Genomic DNA, 17,873 nt, shown 5'->3' on the forward strand with positions numbered 1-17,873 from the left:
GTGTATCGACAACAGTGAGAGATATCGCCTGTGGCTGATGCCTTTGATGATGGCAACATTATCATTATTATTTATATCTAATTATGATAATATCTAATTAATATTAGGGATTATTAGTTCCATCTTTTAGCGTTTCTAAAGTGTTGCGTGTTATAACCAATCTCACGTGATTCCGTTGAGTTTAAGAATGCAGTGGCCAATCAGAGGTGTTTTGAGAGTTGAGAGTTTTGTTGTTCAGTGCACACTTACTGTCTTAATTCTACTGTCACGAATTCTCTCATCATAAACAACAATGTGCAGATTTTCGTACGATGTAAGTATTACAGATGGACTACAAAGATATAATGTGTAGTTAATAGATTACATTAGGCTGCTTTTAGCCATACCCTGGAGTTGGTTCACTCTCCAGCTATTCATCTAAGTACGTTAATAATTTAATAATTTAGCAAGATAATATTGTGTATTGGTGATCTCGAAGGCGAATGATAGGAAGATATGGCTATGGAACATATCACCCAACACTAATGCAAAGTTGAATTTACAGAAGCCATTACTCCAGTCTTCATCAAACCATAATACGTTACCATGTAAAAGTTTGGAGCAATTACAAAAAAAGAATAAAAAGACCAACAACCTGAAAAATACTTTCAGTTTTTTTCAGTTAAGAAGAAAACTATTTTTGGTTGCAGAAGATTTTTTTTGTAGAGCCCTGCATTTCAGCCCAGGCCTGATGGGCCCCGACTTTTTTACGCCCCTAGGGCCAGGCTTCGGGCCAGATTTCACATCATAGTTCAGACGCAGGCCGGCCCTCGGGCCTGTTTTAGGCTTCTCCTTATTTTTATATTTTAGACATTTATCAATTTAAAATTAGAAAACCGTTCATTTAAACTGTGATATTTCACACTATTATTGTTTTTACTGTATTTTTGATCAAATAAATGGAGACTTGTTGAGCATAAAAGATTTCTTAAAAAAAAAAGTAATTATTCCCAAACTTTGTCTAGTAGTATAAATAATACCATTAATAGTTTAAACTTTTTTATTAATCTTATTGAGATTATATGTATTTTTTTAATTTCCCTCTTTCAGCATTGGCACCCACTCTACAGCCACAGGAGAGAATGGCTGCAGTGCGGCCTCTCCATATCCCAGAACCCCCTCCTCTCATCTCCTCTGCCAAACCTGGTGGTTCCATCACGCAGGTAAAAGCAGCACAAGTCGTATAATTGGGACCTATCATCAGTATTATGTATAGTACATTCAGAGTGTTTTAATGGCTTGCTAATGTGAACATGGATAATTACACTGGTGTACATGTTGTTTTGTATTGCAGGGTACTCCGGTGCAATTGCACAACCCTTCTCATGGCTCCGACCATGGGAAAATCCCAGCACCAGGATCCCTGGCTCTCTCCTGGATGGACCAGAGGAAAATGGGTGAGTTTTAGTCGTGAGATCACACGTCAGCTGTCCATTTTCCATATCCAACATCTCTTTCTGTCTCCTCAGGAGGGTTTCCAGTGGTTAAACAGGAGCAGTTGTCTCCACGCGGCGCCGCCTCCTCTCAGACTGAGAATCTCTCCTCACAGGACAGCACTACGTCACGGGGTGAGTTGGGGACAAATCATTATCCCTCATCTCAATTCAGTTTTAATTCAAAGAGATTAAAATGCAGAAATAAGGCTCATATCATGAAGAGATTGAAAACCTTAACTCGCTCTCACAGGCCCCATGCCAGCTGTTCAGGGTGGCAGTATCACGAAGGGCATCCCTGGCACACGTGTGCACCAAGAACCTTCCATATCATATCGAGGAGGTTCAATCACTCAGGTAAGAAGCTTTAGTCTGCACAGCACAGAGAATACACAGTGAACTTGGTTGATATTGGTGGTTACATGTGTGTCAATGTTTTTCTGTTACGTGATGTTCTCATTCTTGGAATCTTCACATAACAGTGAGCAGTCAGCTCATATAAAAGCCCCTTCAAATAGCGAATGGAACGGGCAATTTGTGTCACAGTCATATCACGTCATCTTATGACATAACTGGTAATCAGTTGCCATAGCAACAGGTACACAGAGTCCAATCCTATTCTCTCCTTTTATTAATGTGTTTATACACCTACGCAGTCTGATGTTACCGATCACTCAAACACGAACTCAGTGTGCCAGCTGACCTACTGTGACACATTACACGCTCAAGCAAATCAGAATGGGTTAGGGCGAGCGTTTAATCAGACCAGAGATAAGCTCTGTGTTTAACTGTGTGACGACATTGGCAGATTTATTGGGAGATAAGGAGTCATTGTCAGGAAGAGTTCACCAGAGATATGGGCATATGCAGCTGTACAACATACGGTGTTATGTGATGCTGAAACATTATCCAGTCCACCAATTAAAGATCAAACTTTTAAAATTTGTTTGTCCTGCTGCGATTTCTTGCAACAGTTTGAATAGTTGTCTGCGTCTTTCGTGGCACAAAATCAACATGATCATGTTCTTCATTACTGTAACCATAAAATATAATTATGAAATACCAGTGACACAAAGTGCTTGCTTCCTCTTTTCTCACAGTACAAGGGTCAAACCAGGTCAGGCCCCAGGAAGTCTTACCATCCTTGTAGTACATTGTAGTCATTCCTAAAATTACAAAGGTTTTTGTTGTTTTTGTGTGGCATGATTTTAATTATTTTTCTTACGTCTTTTACTCATAGTTGCCTTAACACACTATAATTGGAAAAAGTATTTCCACAAGTGTTTTTACTTATTACATGCATCACCTTTAAAGACAACCTAAACACAAAATCGGCCAGTTACTATCTTTGTAAATTTGCCTCATTTTATAGTTCACATTTTATCATTGCATGTTATCCTAAAGTAAATGTTTTCATATTTTTTCTTTTTCTGAAGCAGTTTTTCTGCTGATTGTTTTTTTTCCCTTATGTGCATTAAAGTCATTTTAACTGTTTTTATGTAATATTGCCATGTTTATTATAAATGATTTATCCATGCACATCATTATTATTTTTAAATTCATGTAGTCTTGTAATCTTTCATTCAAAGCATTAATGTCCCCTCCCCCCTCAATGACTTCTCTTCTCTGATGATGCCTACTCGCAGTAATTAGCAAACAGCAACAATCCATTCAAAGTCAAGTTACACCGTACATTTTTTTCCCCTTTAAACAAAGTATCACTTGGATATATGTCACAAACGGGAAGAAAAAATGATCATTCTGTTTCAAGCCTTTCCTATCATTTCTTTCAGGGCACTCCTGCAGATGTCTTGTATAAGGGCACAATAACCCGTCTGATCACCGAGGACAGCCCCAGCAGAGAGAGAAGCAGAGAAGACACTCCTACTAAGGGGCACGTAGTCTACGAGGGCATCAGTGGACACATCCTCTCCTTTGACCGTAAGTGTACACAAACATGCAAATGCTCAGAACCTAATAAAGGGAGCAGTTGTCTCTGACTATTGTTTGTGTTTGAACACAGGGGGTCCAAATTCTAAGGAAGAGAGTCGAGGAGATATGGCTGGGCTGAAGAGGACCTATGACATGATGGAGGTTGGCATTTCTCGTGTACCACCCATCAGAGACTCACTATCTGCCGCTGAAGGTGAGCATAAGACGCCCTTCTTTAACAAGCATGTACAACAGAGTTTCACTGTTTATCCTTTTTCCAGTTAACATCCCTTCACCTGCCATCTCTCTCTTTTGCAGGCTTGATCAGTCGAGCAATGCCTCACGAGCGTGATAGTCCTCATCTACACCACATCCGTGGATCCATATCCCAAGGTCAGTATGATCTCAGAAACTCAGCCTCGACTGAACACCTTTAGCTCATACAAGCTCTTGCTCTTATTTTCTTTGTCTTACATCTCTTTTTTTTTCTCTCCCAGGAATCCCGCGGGATGACTGTCAGCGCCGGGAGGTTAAACAGATGAAAAGAGAGGGTTCCCCATCACCCCGTGGCCCTGGTCATCCCACTGACACTCTTAAATCACGCTCTCACGAGAGTATGGTGACCACTGTCAAAGAGGGAGGACGCTCCATCCACCTGATCCCTCCTGAGGGGGTTGTGATAGGCAAGCCTAAGGAGGGCTCAATCACCCAGGTGACTGGCTTTGATTGGCATTTTCTTGGTATGTTAGGATATCTGACAAATTAATTTTAATACAGTGAAATCCTGACAGTACTACACTTTTCTTCCCATATTTATTTTATATTTAGAGGTTTTGTCTGAAACTGCTAAAAATACATAAGGGGCTATAAATACTGAAATTTACTAAATTATGAGAACTAGGGTTCATTTTTGTACCTCTACACTATTAAAATGTGTCATGCTATAAATTCTTTAATAGGTTGTTCATTAAATACATTAAAAAATATAAAGAAAATCCTAAAGTAACCAGAATTGATAAGATTCAAATGTTGCCTTTACAGTATACATTAAACATCAATACCACTCAACCCTCTGTCACATTAACTGAATATTCACTAAATATGTGTTCTACAGGGTACCCCTCTGAAACAAGAGCCTGTTGGCTCATCCAAGCGCCATGATGTGCGGTCCATCATTGCCAGCTCTCCTCGGCCTTACTCTGGAATGTCCTCTCATCTAGAGCTCAGGCCCGAGCACAGAGGGTCTGACAGGGCCCGCTATGAGGAGGTAGGTAGCAAATCACGACCCAGTGCTGTGGTCAGCACCTCCGGTTCTCTGTCCCGTACTTCTCCATTGGCACTTAGTGGAGAGCAGAGCAGCAGACCCCACCACAGTCCAGTGGGCTATGAAGATCACAAAAGAACCGGCTACCCTCCGCCCTCGCACAGAGCCTCTCCACTGTCCAGCAGAGAATCCTCACAGCGTGCGCATGAAGGTATCATGTTCTTCCAATCACTGGCTTTCAAGAGCTGGTGGTAGTTTGTATGGTGTTTAAATGTTGTTTCACTGTGTGTGACTTAGGCTCTAGTAAGGCCCAGCAGCAGGAGAGAAAAGCCACTCCCACCCCTCGAGAGGTGAGCTCCACTAAGTCTCCATTGGCAGTTGGTGAGCACACTGCGTCTTTGGCCTACGAGAGGATCCTGCAGGGGCTGGGAACGGATATGTACCATGGCCAGATACCTCTACAATTTGACCCCTCAACTCTGCCCAGGGGAATCCAGATTGAGCCAGGTATTTGCAGTTTAGCAGCACAAATATTAGGGTGCAAATTGCCATGATGATGGAATACTTCGAGATATCAGGGAAGGTGTGATTTCCAGACCAGTAAAATGTTAAAAAAAAAAATTCATTAAAATGTATAATGATATCAGGGTATTTACCATTTTATTTACCTTTAGCTTTCAAAAGTTTGGGGTCAGTAAAAAAAAAAGTTTTTAATTAGCATGCTTATTTAGCAGGGATGCTTTAAATTGTTCAAAAGTGCGTAATACTGTTTTTATTGCATTTTCTTAAACACTTACACAACAATGTACATCACATGTCTGTAACAAAATTGTTCAAAAGTGACAGTCAATACATTTATAATGTTAGAAAAGATTCCAATTTTAAATTAACTGTTCTTTTCAACTTAATATTTAAAGAATCCTGGAAAAATTAAGCAGCACATCTGTTTTCAACATTGATAATAACACGTTCCTTGCGCACCAAATCAGCATACTAGAATGATTTCTGAAATTTCATGTGACACTGAAGACTGGAGTATTGATTGCTGAAAATTAAGCTTTGAATCACAGGAATAAACCACATTTCAAAATATATTCAGATAGAAGACAGTTGTTTTTAAATTTTATTATTTCACAATATAACTTTTTACTGTATTTTGAAACAAATAAATGCAGCCTTGGTGAACAAAATAGACTTGAACAAACTGGCCCCAAACTTATATTTGAAAATGATTTTTGTTTATCAAGCATTATGTAATATATTTGTCAGCTGGCTTTGACTTTGTTTCTTGTCTCCACACCAGCGTATTACCTGCCCCGTCACCTGCCCCCTGGCCCTGGCTACCCTCACCATTACCCACCATACCTGATCAGAAGTTTCCCTGAAACAGCAGCCCTGGAGAACAGACAAACGCTCTTCAACGACTACATTACTTCCCAGCAGATGCACCAGTGGCCAGCCGCTGCTGCCATGGCTGCCCAGAGACCCGACCTGCTCAGAGGCCTAACACCTCGAGAGCAGTCTCTTAACTTAGCCTACTCACCTACACCCAGAGGTGAGGGGTCCTTAAAGGGGCTTTTGTCCTTCACATATTTTAAATCTTCTAAAGAAATAGAGCACAATTTAAGTCATTATTCACTGACAATTGCATGAGAGTTAGTAAACTATGGTATATTTAATTTTTTTGGAGAACTATTCCAAATAACCTGGTCATGTATCTGAATACAAAAATAAAACCAACATGTTACATACTTATAATCATTCGAGGCATGTAAATTTTTTCCGTCCATTTGCAGGAACATCTGCCTCTCCCATGGATCGTATCGCATACATCCCAGGAAGCTCTCCAGCTTTCCCCAGCGGAGCCTACAACACATCTCCCATCTCACCAGGTACAAAGTAACACACTCACTCAAACAAACAACATGGTGATTTAAAACTCATTCTTTTTTATAATTTCATTCACTTTATACCTCTTATCTCTCAACAGTGGGAGCCTCTCACATGAGCAAGATCCAAGGCAGTTCGACGTCCTCAGAAAGAGAAAGAGAACGGGAGAGGGAGAGAGAGAGAGAGAGGGAAAGAGAGCGAGATCGTGAGAGAGACCGAGAGCGGGATCGAGAGAGGGACAGGGAACGAGACCGAGAGAGAGAGCGTGAGAAAGATCGGGACAGGGACAGAGAAAGAGACAAGTCCCTAGGTCATGGTAACGTGGAACATGCCCCTATATGGAGACCAGGTGAGCGCCCTCACTGCCTTTTACTTTTAATGTGTACAGCCACTTTATGGAACGTCTTTATATTGTCTTCTTTGGGGGCTCTTTTCAGCAAATATTTATAGAATTGTAATTTAGCTTATTTACAGATTTTACAATGAACTTTATAAATCATTAACTGTTTTACAGCAGTGGTATTTTAGAACCATTTATATAGTATTTATCAATATGTTTAATGGACTTGTTTTTATATTTTCAGTTTTTTTTATTTTAGTTTGTTTTTGTTTATTTAGGTAATGTACTTGTCATTTTTATTATTTTTTGAGGTTTTCAATTTCTATATAGCTTTAATTTATTATTTCATTTTTAGTAATTTTAGTATTTCAACTTTAACATATATCTTTCAGTTTTATAATGATATTTATATATTTTTTAATTTTCATTACAGTTACTTAAAACACAGATTTACAGCTGTAATTATAACTGGATTAATATTGAGTTGTTCAGTGTTCGTGTACTTTAGCCAATAATCAATATGCAGATCAGTGTTGCTAAATGTCTGAACATTGTGTCCAAACAGGAGCACCAGAACAGATGGGTGGCAGCAGCAGCAGCAGTTCTCGTCCCCCATCTCATCCATACAGTCACCAGTCATCTCCGCTCTCCCCTCGTCCCCAGGACAGCCTGCAGCAGAGACCTAGCGTTCTGCACAACACCAGCTCAAAGAGCCTGGCCAATTCTGAGCACAACAGTCCCTCTGTGCTGCGGTGAGTCTCCGCTGCTCAAACTGCTGCCTGATGGTATGTCCAGTGAAATAAACAACATCATTTGTTTACCTTTACCTTTCTTCAGGCCACCAGGATCCGCTCGCTACCAGGGCTTCAGTGGGCACCTTCGGTCTGGTCTAGCCAATGAGGGTTACCCATCTGGTACAGACTCAAACGCTAAAGATTCAAATAGAGATGGGGGCAAAAGCCATGGGCGTGGAGGTCTGCCCAAACATCAAGACCTTTCATCCTCTTCCAAGTCTGACCCCAAGCTGGCCAGCCCTGGTGCTGGTGGGTCATACCCCTCTCCGTACAGCCAGGCCCCTGGTGCCCACCTCGGTCTGCCCACAAGTCGAGGGCACCCCTTGCTGGCTTCCGAAAACAACAGCGGCAGCAGTTCCATCCCGTCCCGTGGTGGAGATGGCATCAGCAGCGCGTCAAGTAGGGAAAAGACTCAAAACAAAGTGATGTCCATACAGGAACACGAACTTCGAGCACTCGGTAAGACCACCATGACAGCGGCCAACTTCATAAACGCGATAATCATGCATCAAATTTCTTGTGATGCGGCGATGCCAGAGACTGGTGCGCTCGCGACCAACGCCACCTGTGATGGTAAGACGCTCTGGGACCTTTGGGCTGTTAACGCCACCCCCCCACCCCCCCCCCCTCCTTTTCCCTCCCTTCCCCCCTGTCCTTCCTGTTCTCTACCAATCCACCCAACACCTTCCCATCCCTCCACCCTTCCTCTACCCCTTCTGTGCCCCTGCCCCACCCCCACCCCCTTACGTCTGTGGCCTAGTGCACGCTTGTGGTGGTTGGCATTGATCAGAATCAACCCGGTTTCCATATTCTTTCGGTTTGGTTATTTTTTTTTTTTGGAATATGCTTCTACCAATTGCTTTTCATATTTTTTTGCCATCTGAAGCATTGCTTAAAGACCACCAAAGGTTTACCTCCCCTTTTGAATTACCTAAACCTATTTGACCGTTTGCCAAATCCAAACTTTGAGGGGAGATTCTGCACGTTTCAGTCCAAACTTCCACAAATTAATGTAGTGAAGCTCATTAAATGATTTGAGCTTCTCCTCTGTAATGGCCACAGGCGTATATCTTAGTGGACTGATAATTCACTCTACGCCCTAACGGTCCAGAATGACGTGTCTGGAGACAAGCTTTTCTAGACCAGTGAGAGATCCTGAGGTGAACTTTAAGAGCTCAGTCATTCAACAGTCATGTGGTTGCTCATCGTTTCATAATGCCTTTATCGGCTTGCCTCATGTGTTCCCCCTTTACCTCTTTTTTTTTAATTTGGGGAACATTCCATAGCTCTACATGTTTGCTTCCTGTTTCATTTCCTTTTTTGGAGGGAGGGCACTCTGGCACATTGACGGTTTGATAGCTGCATGAAGCAAACAAATTTTACAAGTTATAGAGAAACAGGGTCAAAATGGATCTGGAGCTAAATGATTTTCAAGATGTTTGGTTCTTAATGGTTGTTGAATATCTGGATTCTTTTACCATCTTATTGAATCTACAGCCAAAAGACTAAAATCTCACTAGTATTAAACACATGAATCTTACTTTTAGCACACTACTGTTCAAAAGTTTGAGGTGAGTGAGATTGAGAAGTGAGAAGTCATTTTATAGTGTTACCAGAGATTGTTTCCAGTTCTTCTGAACTATGTTCATCAAAGAAAAAAAGAAAAGAAAAGAAAAGAAAAAACACTACCCACAAAATATTAAGCAGCACAACTGTCTGTGTTAAGAAATATTTCTTGAGCACCAAATCAACATATTGGAATGATTTCTGAAGGATATTGTAAGATTAGAGTTATGGCTGTTAAAAATTCAGCTGTCATCACAGTAATTAAATATATATATATATATATATGAATGGGGGCTTCTTCAGAAATAAGAAAACTTTCGTCAAGTGCCTGAAATACAAATTATGTGGGATTAGAATCAATAATTCCTCACGATTCACATCACTGCATTTAACCGATGTGGATCTTGGATGTGCTTGAAGTCTTTTAAGATTTTTTTATTCATTTGAATTGAATCCATGAGTTGTCAATGTAAATATTAATACTTTTGTTGATGATATATATATATATATATATATATTATATATATATATATATATATATATATATATATATATATGACCCATATTTTAAAATTTCTTTACGACTGGGTGGTCAGAGCGAGTAGTAGTAGTAGTAGTAGTGGTAGTGGTGTTCTGTCATGCGAGAACAGCCTAATGAAAGGTAACCAAGCTTGTCGTAGAACAAGATTACCATCCAATCACAATTCGTTATTGAATAACTTGCAGTAAGTGAAGGACACTCTCTCGGCCGTGCGATCCCAGTTCTGCGATCAGTTCTGCTTGCACCTTTATTGTCAAATACACACACAGCTGTCAAAATCTCCATCATGTGGAGTATCTCATGTAAATACAGTCGGTTATGGCTTAAGTGAACGTAAACAGGTGGATGAAAACATGATTTTTTCAAAATAAGTCGGGACACTAAAAATAGAGCTGAAATACGGGATTGTCCCGGGAAAAATTAGATATCAGTTCACCATACAACCCAAACTAACACTCACCACTGCAATCAACCAAGATTTCTTTCACGTTTCATACTACATGTATATATATATATATATGAATTGCTTGGTGTAATATATATATATTATATATATATATATATATATATATATATATATATATATATATATATATATATATATATATATATATATATATGGTAATAAAGCAGATATATCCACCTCTCCTACCTTCACAGCTCATTTTGCTTCTGTTTTATTGTTGTTTTTGTTCAAAGCATTTTTGCTAATCAGCACAGTGCTTACACTTCGCTAGTCAGATGCCTCCATAATGTTGGCTTGATCTCTGAACACACGTGTGAGCAAGTCATTGAGTACTGTAATCCCAGAGCCTGTATGTGACCGCACCGCTTACACACCCGTCTCTGCTCTTACCCTCAGAGTAATCCAGAGCCTTCTGCCACACCATACTCTTCATGTCTTCTCTTCCTGTCTATGTGTGCTTCCCTGTCCTCTCTGCAGCTCACCAAAAGGCACTAGAACAGCTGTACGGGTCTGAGGACAGACTTTCTCCAGGTCAGCAGCCGCCTTCTGCTGTCAAAGGCTCTCAGAGAGTGGTCACCCTCGCCCAGCACATTAGTGTAAGTGGCACAACAATGCACAGCAAATTCTAGACAATTAAATAAAGCAATCTGTTATGGCTGTCACAATTAAAACCAATTTTAAAATCATTTAATCAATTCTACCTTTTACAAGGTAAAAAAAAAGTTAATATTCTAAATATAAATATGTGTACTTGTCTCCTGCTTGCACATCACCAAATGGATGTTTTCTCTTTACAGGAGGTGATCACTAAAGACTACACGCGCCAGTCGCAGCAAGGCCAGATAGGGGGTCAATCATCTCTACAGCCTGTGTTTGGATATCACAACTCCCCTGTGCTGGATCTCACTCGTCCTCCCAGCGCCCCCCAAGCCCAGAACCCCACAGACCTCAACGCCCGCTACACCCCAGAAGGCACTGCTGCTGAGAGGGAAAGAGGGAGAGACAGGTCTCCTTCTCAGAGTAAGGCCTCTCCAGTGAGTCTGGTTGCTGATGGGATTGAACCTGTTTCACCACCAGGGGCCATTTCGGAGCCGGAGACACCAGGAGCTGCCTACCCTAATGAACAAGCAGAGCAGTGGTATATAACATACAAACAGATGCATTCACACAATAGTGATGGGTGTCGGTCTCAGAGTGAATTGGTTCAAACAACGATTCAGACTGATTCTATGCAATGGACCCTTTTCACATTCCCTTGGTTCTCAGAGGTGGAAGTTCCATAGTGGTGAACAGAAAACTACAATTGTAATTTTTGCATTTTATTAGATTTTTAATAGCTCTGGAAGCACGTCATCACAGTCTGTGAAAAGGATCGATTCTTTAATGAATCAGTGAAACTATTTGACTCAATCGAAGGATTCATTCACTAATTGGACATCATCTTTCATCCTGTATTTTCATTTCTCATTCTCTGCTTTTGTGTCTCAGTATGGGATCTCGTTCACCCGCCAGCAGCTCTCACCCACCAGCCTTCTTCAGTAAACTGACTGAGAGCAACTCCGCTATTGTCAAGAGCAAGAAGGAAATGATTAAGAAGATGGTGGTTGGCACAGAGGCTGAATTCAGTGAGTTAATGGGATTGAATCTGTTGGGTTTTACCTGACATTAATATGCATGTTATTGTTGCTGGCTAAGTGGCTCAAACTTATCTTTTCCTGTCTCTGTTTTAGATCAGGGCCAACCTGGGACAGAAATCTTTAATATGCCCGCCTCTACAAATGCAGGTGAGCAGCTCCTCCAGTTGTGGTCTTTTCTCCTCAACAGCAGTTCATTTTATACCACTGTCCTTTGTCTTTAAGAAAGCTCGCCAAATAACTTCACACACTCCTGTTTCTTTAACACAACCACTGTAACATCTATTTTAGGACCCGTGAGCGTGCGCAGTCACCCGGCCCCAGAGGCCAGCGGTAATACTATAGGTCTGGAGGCCATCATCAGGAAAGCCCTCATGGGCAAGTATGATGAACAGATGGACGATCGCTCGCCGTCCAACTCTGTCAACTCGATGAGTGTTAATGTGCCAGCTGCTGTCGGGCCGCCAGCTTCGGCGGATGGGCGTTCTGAAGACCCCTACTCCCTGCCAGGTGCGCCAAATAAACCCTTGAAACCCTTGATTCATGACAGCATGTGTCAGGTTTTGGCTTCATTTTTTTGGACCAAAGGTGCTCACATGCAAATTATTAACAGCATGTGATGATAAATTGTTACATGATGAGCCTGTATTTAATGCAGTTGTGTTTTTTTTATCTTGCATACTTTTATTTTTTGAGGGCTCAGCCTGTTCATTTTGGCACCACCCCATTTTTTTCTAATTTTTACCAAGTGACTGGTAAATATGCACTGTTTCGTTCCTTTCATGTCTACAACAAAATAAGCATGGCTTCTCTTATGTATTAGTTTTCACTGGTCAGAACAGACCTATGACCTGTTTTTGAGTTATGTTAGACCAGCTCAGAATTATTTTGGCAACATACACCGATATCTTTATATGTTTGTCTGACTATCTCTCATTTGTGTCCTGTGTTTGAATTCAGTTAAATCCAAAGGAGGGCGCTCTAATGGTCGCAAGACTAAGTCTCCCGGTCCTGGTCTGTCTGGAGGAGAGAGACCTTCATCTGTGTCCTCTGTCCACTCTGAGGGAGACTGTAACCGTCACACCCCACTCACCAACAGAGTGTGGGAGGACAGACCCTCATCTACAGGTACACGTGTGCACACACACAATCACAAAATGGGTGAGAAACTTGTTAAATATTAGCAACATCTGCCAACTAAAATAACTGAATCAATTTCACCTAATATTTCAAATAATTATATAATAAATTTGGGTTAATTTATATTAAATTCATGTTAAGATGTTTATTTTTAGTTTTTGATTAAAAGTGACTATTCATCTATTCATCAAAGAATCCTGAAAATATAAATTTATCAGGGTTTTCTACAAAAATATCAAGCAGCTCAACAGTTTTCAACATTAATTAAAATCAGAAATGTTACTTCAGCATCAAATCAGCATATTAGAATGATTTGTGAAGGATCATGTAAATTCAGCTTTGTCATCAAAGGAACAAATTATATTTTAAAATACATTTAAATAGAAAAGCTATTTTAAATTGCAGTATTTCAAAAATGACTTTTTACTGTATTTCTTATCGAATAAATGCAGCCTTGGTGAGCATAAGAGACTTCTTTTAGAAATGTTAGAAAGTCCTACCGAATGGTACTGCACATTTTATGTATTTATATATATTCTCTGACATTTGTTTTTTCTGGTTCCCCCTCTTAGGCCCCACTCCATTCCCCTGTAACCCCCTGACCATGCAGATGCGTCTCCCCAGCGGGATGATGTCGGGACCCTCACCTTCCCCAACGCAGCAGGGCACATCGGCGCCTCCACAGGGCCAGACTCAACCCCGCACCTGGGAGGAAGAACCCAAACCTCTACTGTGCTCTCAATACGAGACCCTGTCAGACAGCGAGTGAACACACACCTCACGCCGCGTACACTAGGACTGAACGTTTGCTGCTTATGAACAGAAACTTGTTACTGTAAACAGGGATGTTCGTGAACACACACGTACTCATGTCCATACTGACATATGGGAACACACAAGTCCATCTGCGCTCATGCCCTCTGATACCTCTACACACATATTCATGCATAGAGACACACATCCCAAAACCCACCCAAGCGCACACACTCACGTCATCAGTGGAAGTGCATTACATGGCTGCAGACGTGTGTTGATGTGTCAGTGTGTTTGTGAATGCGCACACGTGTTAGCGTGTGCGTCACTCCAGGACTACTCGTAGGATGAATCACTTTTTAGTTTTTTTTTTTTTTTATATGAATATATATATATATACATCTATTCGTGTCGTCTTGCAGGCCTTATCAGAGTTGACTCATGGACTTATCTGTTTTTTTGACGCGTTTTGGAGCATTCCTCATTAGACTGCTCAGGACACACACTCTTATACTGTAATACAACTGCAAATTGTTTGTTTTGTGTGTGTGTGGTGTAATGCAAAGGCTGGATGAATCCTCTGCAGAAATAAGCACTCACACACACACACACACACACACACACATGTGCGTATGCCCTCTGAGTTCTCATGTGCATCTCATCTGCAGTCCTTCATGATGGTTCATGTGTTGCCAAGATGACCCTGTTATTTTTTATGGATCTGACGCTGTTGGCCATCCGAGTATGTGTGTGATGAAACAAGACCTTCCGAGAGGCAGGTTAGCTGATCCCTGCGCTAAACTGTACTGGTTCTGAAGCAGATTTAATTTTGTCCTGTAACATTCTGTCCTTACCGTGCTACTTCTGAGAGTTTACATGGGCGGCCAAATCATTGGTTTACAGGGTGCACATAATGTTAACATCAAACCTTCATTTCTTGCCTCTAGCTGACCAATAATATGTTGTCTTTTCCATCATCTCTCTTTGATAGTAGATGGGCGAGATGTTTTTAGTTTCAATCTTTTTTTATGTACATTTTTTTTTTAATGATTTAAGCACTTAGTCGGCAAACTTAGTTCCTGTCAGTGTCCTTCAACGGATGCTGACCTGAATGCAACTTTTTAAACAGCATTTATTTTAGTTTTTCTTATACAGTGTTTTGTTGATTTGTTTTGTCACCTACCTTGTCAAGTGTTCCACTCTCTTGCGACAATCACTGGCAGAGAGTTGAGCGAGTGGACGCGTCTTTAGGGGAAGCTGCTTTATCAGGTCTGAACGTCCCAGCAGACCTGATGTTGTTCACGTCATCTATTTGTTGAAGAGTTAAAGCCATGCTGTCTGGCCAGTCCTTTGACATGACACTCACTGAGAGCTGCTTTACTTTTGCTCTGTGCTTGAACGAAGGGTTCGGGATGTATGTTTTTCTTTCTTTCTGTGGGCTCATTTGAAGAGATCTATCCTGCGTAATAAAATAAAATGGAGGTGAGCAGACGCCACACCTCGTATAACCTGTAGTCCTTCACTCTGTACAGTTTTAAAGATAATTCTAGTGTTAAGTGCCATGTATTTGACACATACATTTCTGAAGTTAAAACTACCAAGTGACTACGCACAGTTGTTTGTTTTTTAAAATTGTTTCTTTTCTCCTTGTTATGCCAGGGTTGTACAATTTGTCACACAGGCACAATTTAAAACCGTGAAGGAGACATTTACCGTGTCAGTCTCCTCTCCAAAACGCCTCTTTTTTCGGGCCACCTCAGCGGTGGGGTTACTAATTGCTTTGCATGCATATTAGATATAATGAAATGTTTTAATTCGTATTGTTTGACTTTTATTTGTCACATGGTTTTACTATGAAAGGTATCTTTAACAGTTCGAACTGCAATGCTCATTGTAATCTCCAGACTCTGGGGATATTTTTGGAAGCTAATTAAAAGATGAAACGTAAAAGTTCAGCAGTGGGTTTTATCTGGTGGGGGCTTTTGTTGTTGCTTTGGTGGTTGAGGACAGTTTTAGTGCACTACCTAGTGTGGTTTTGTTTAATGGGGCTTTATCTTCAGTCACTTCAATCCCAAATACACTCGCATCAAGATCCCTGAAAGGGGTGTGTGAACAGTAGCTATACTACTTTCTTTTTGTTAAACATAACATCTGCACAGACATCCCAGAATGCTGTGCTCTGATTTTGAGATTTATTCTCTGACATATCACTCCAGACAGTATTGTATTTAGTGGACAAGTCACTCTAAAGTTCAGTGTTTTCTTGTAGAGCGAGCCCTCTTTCCTCTATATTGACTGTTTGTTTGACCTTTTTACTGAGGACAGTGTTGCACTTTCCTTAGATGAGGAGGCGTTCTCATTTGTAACTGATAAAACGTAAATGAAGCTGAGAGATTAAAGCAAATGAAGACGAGAGAGAATGGAAAACAGCAGTAATCATCGCCCCTCTTACGATTGGAAAGGTTAAGTGGGTGTTTGGGTGGCATCTGTTTTTGTACAACCATTTTGTGCATATTGCTTTTTTTTTTCTTTTTTTTTATTAAGACCCCCTGTATTATAGCGAGGAGTGTAAATAAACCTGAAAGGATGTACATATTTATGTGATTTGCTGCAAGATTGGTATTCACACTGTTGTATTTCAACATGGCCACCAGCAAGCTTTGTGGATAGCAGTGTAAAAATTAAACAGAAAAAAATAAATAAAAAAAAAACAGACACTGCCTTAATGTTTAAATAAAAAGCTTATTGCCATTGATTTGTTTGTTGCCTTTTTTATATATTGTGCCACTGTTGCAGTTGTTCTGTTGTTAGTAGTATTTATTCATTTATTTGTCAGTTTATTATCTTTTTTTAATCCTGGTTCTTGGAAAGCTCAGACTGCACACGAGTGGTGGTTCAGCTCATAAAGCCTGTACTAATGAATCCGAATCCGGTGCATGACGATGTCTAAAATTAGAAATTCTGGGGTGAGATTCATGCTGTGTATCGAAATCGCCTCCAAATGCCTCCAGTTCTAGGGTTGCATAAATCCAGTTGCTATTTTTCTGGTTGTAAAAGAGCACCAGGTTTGTTGTGCTTGTTTGTAGAGCTGCACAATTTGGACTAGGAGGACTAACAATAATTATTACAATTAGTTATTGCTAAAAAATAACACAAGAACTATACTATGGTAACAACACCCCATGTCATTATAAATAAATATATATAAATATATATATAATATATATATATATATCATTATATATATATATATATATATATATATATATATATATATATATATATATATATATATATATATATATATATATATATATATATATATATATTATATATATATTATATAGTAAGAACACTTTTATTATACTTTTATTATAATGTGAATGCATATTCTAGTGAGTGTGCACTGGTTGTACTGTATACTCGTTACTGATGTGCACTATGGCTTTGTGTTCATCGTTTCAGACACCACAACTAATGACTCAAATAGTGCACTATGTAAGGTATAAGGTGAAGATTTTGGACACAGCCTTAAAGCTATTAACTGAGCAGATGTCAGAAAACTCTTGGCTCTTGGATTTTATCAGAAATATCTTCATTTGTGTTCTGAAAATGAATGGTTTGGAACGAGTAATTAATGACAGAATTTCTATTTTTGAGTGAACTATCCCTTTAAAGGCATGTAAATTATTATCATGGATACATATATTTCAGAATTTCATTGGCTGGAGCTTGCATTTTGCTCTTTGTGTGCTGAATTTTATTATTATTATTATTATTATTATTATTATTACATAGTCCTATCCAGTGGTGTACAGTAACAAAGTACATTTACTAGCGTATTGTACTTTTTGAGTATCTGTTGTACTTTTGAGAATTTTTTTCTGTACATTTTTGAAAGATTGCAATTATTACAACAATGATAAAAAAGTGCACTTACATAAAGGAAGCTTAGTTTTGGTACTTAAGTACTTTTAAAAGCAAGTACCTCTGTACTTTTACTTGAACTTGTATAAAAATGAGTCTTCACAGCTTTTGCATGTAATGGAGTAATATTTGACGCGCAGTGTCTGTTCTTTCA

At 39.9% G+C, this 17,873-nt stretch overlaps 1 protein-coding gene across 4 annotated transcripts in view; it reads left to right on the forward strand.

Moving 5' to 3' along the window:
• The window catches only part of LOC109077172 (nuclear receptor corepressor 2-like), a 112,155-nt gene extending 97,979 nt beyond the window's left edge, over window positions 1-14,176 (forward strand). For 3 of the 4 annotated variants that reach the window (XM_042728971.1, XM_042728969.1, XM_042728970.1), the window contains 23 exons: window positions 1,090-1,202; window positions 1,334-1,436; window positions 1,509-1,607; window positions 1,726-1,829; window positions 3,266-3,413; window positions 3,496-3,618; window positions 3,723-3,797; window positions 3,902-4,116; window positions 4,519-4,879; window positions 4,966-5,175; window positions 5,972-6,223; window positions 6,465-6,560; window positions 6,659-6,907; window positions 7,464-7,650; window positions 7,736-8,151; window positions 8,230-8,265; window positions 10,743-10,861; window positions 11,063-11,403; window positions 11,754-11,890; window positions 11,996-12,049; window positions 12,191-12,409; window positions 12,860-13,027; window positions 13,612-14,176. In XM_042728971.1, the coding sequence (XP_042584905.1) occupies window positions 1,090-1,202; window positions 1,334-1,436; window positions 1,509-1,607; window positions 1,726-1,829; window positions 3,266-3,413; window positions 3,496-3,618; window positions 3,723-3,797; window positions 3,902-4,116; window positions 4,519-4,879; window positions 4,966-5,175; window positions 5,972-6,223; window positions 6,465-6,560; window positions 6,659-6,907; window positions 7,464-7,650; window positions 7,736-8,151; window positions 8,230-8,265; window positions 10,743-10,861; window positions 11,063-11,403; window positions 11,754-11,890; window positions 11,996-12,049; window positions 12,191-12,409; window positions 12,860-13,027; window positions 13,612-13,808 (4,022 nt within the window). In that variant the 3' untranslated portion in view covers window positions 13,809-14,176. The remainder of the gene's footprint in view (window positions 1-1,089; window positions 1,203-1,333; window positions 1,437-1,508; window positions 1,608-1,725; window positions 1,830-3,265; window positions 3,414-3,495; window positions 3,619-3,722; window positions 3,798-3,901; window positions 4,117-4,518; window positions 4,880-4,965; window positions 5,176-5,971; window positions 6,224-6,464; window positions 6,561-6,658; window positions 6,908-7,463; window positions 7,651-7,735; window positions 8,152-8,229; window positions 8,266-10,742; window positions 10,862-11,062; window positions 11,404-11,753; window positions 11,891-11,995; window positions 12,050-12,190; window positions 12,410-12,859; window positions 13,028-13,611) is intronic. The other variant, XM_042728972.1, reaches the window with a different exon arrangement.
• The last annotated feature ends 3,697 nt before the right edge of the window (window positions 14,177-17,873 follow it).

Source organism: Cyprinus carpio, chromosome B8 (assembly GCF_018340385.1).
Source record: "Cyprinus carpio isolate SPL01 chromosome B8, ASM1834038v1, whole genome shotgun sequence".
NCBI classification, from domain to species: Eukaryota; Metazoa; Chordata; class Actinopteri; order Cypriniformes; family Cyprinidae; genus Cyprinus; species Cyprinus carpio.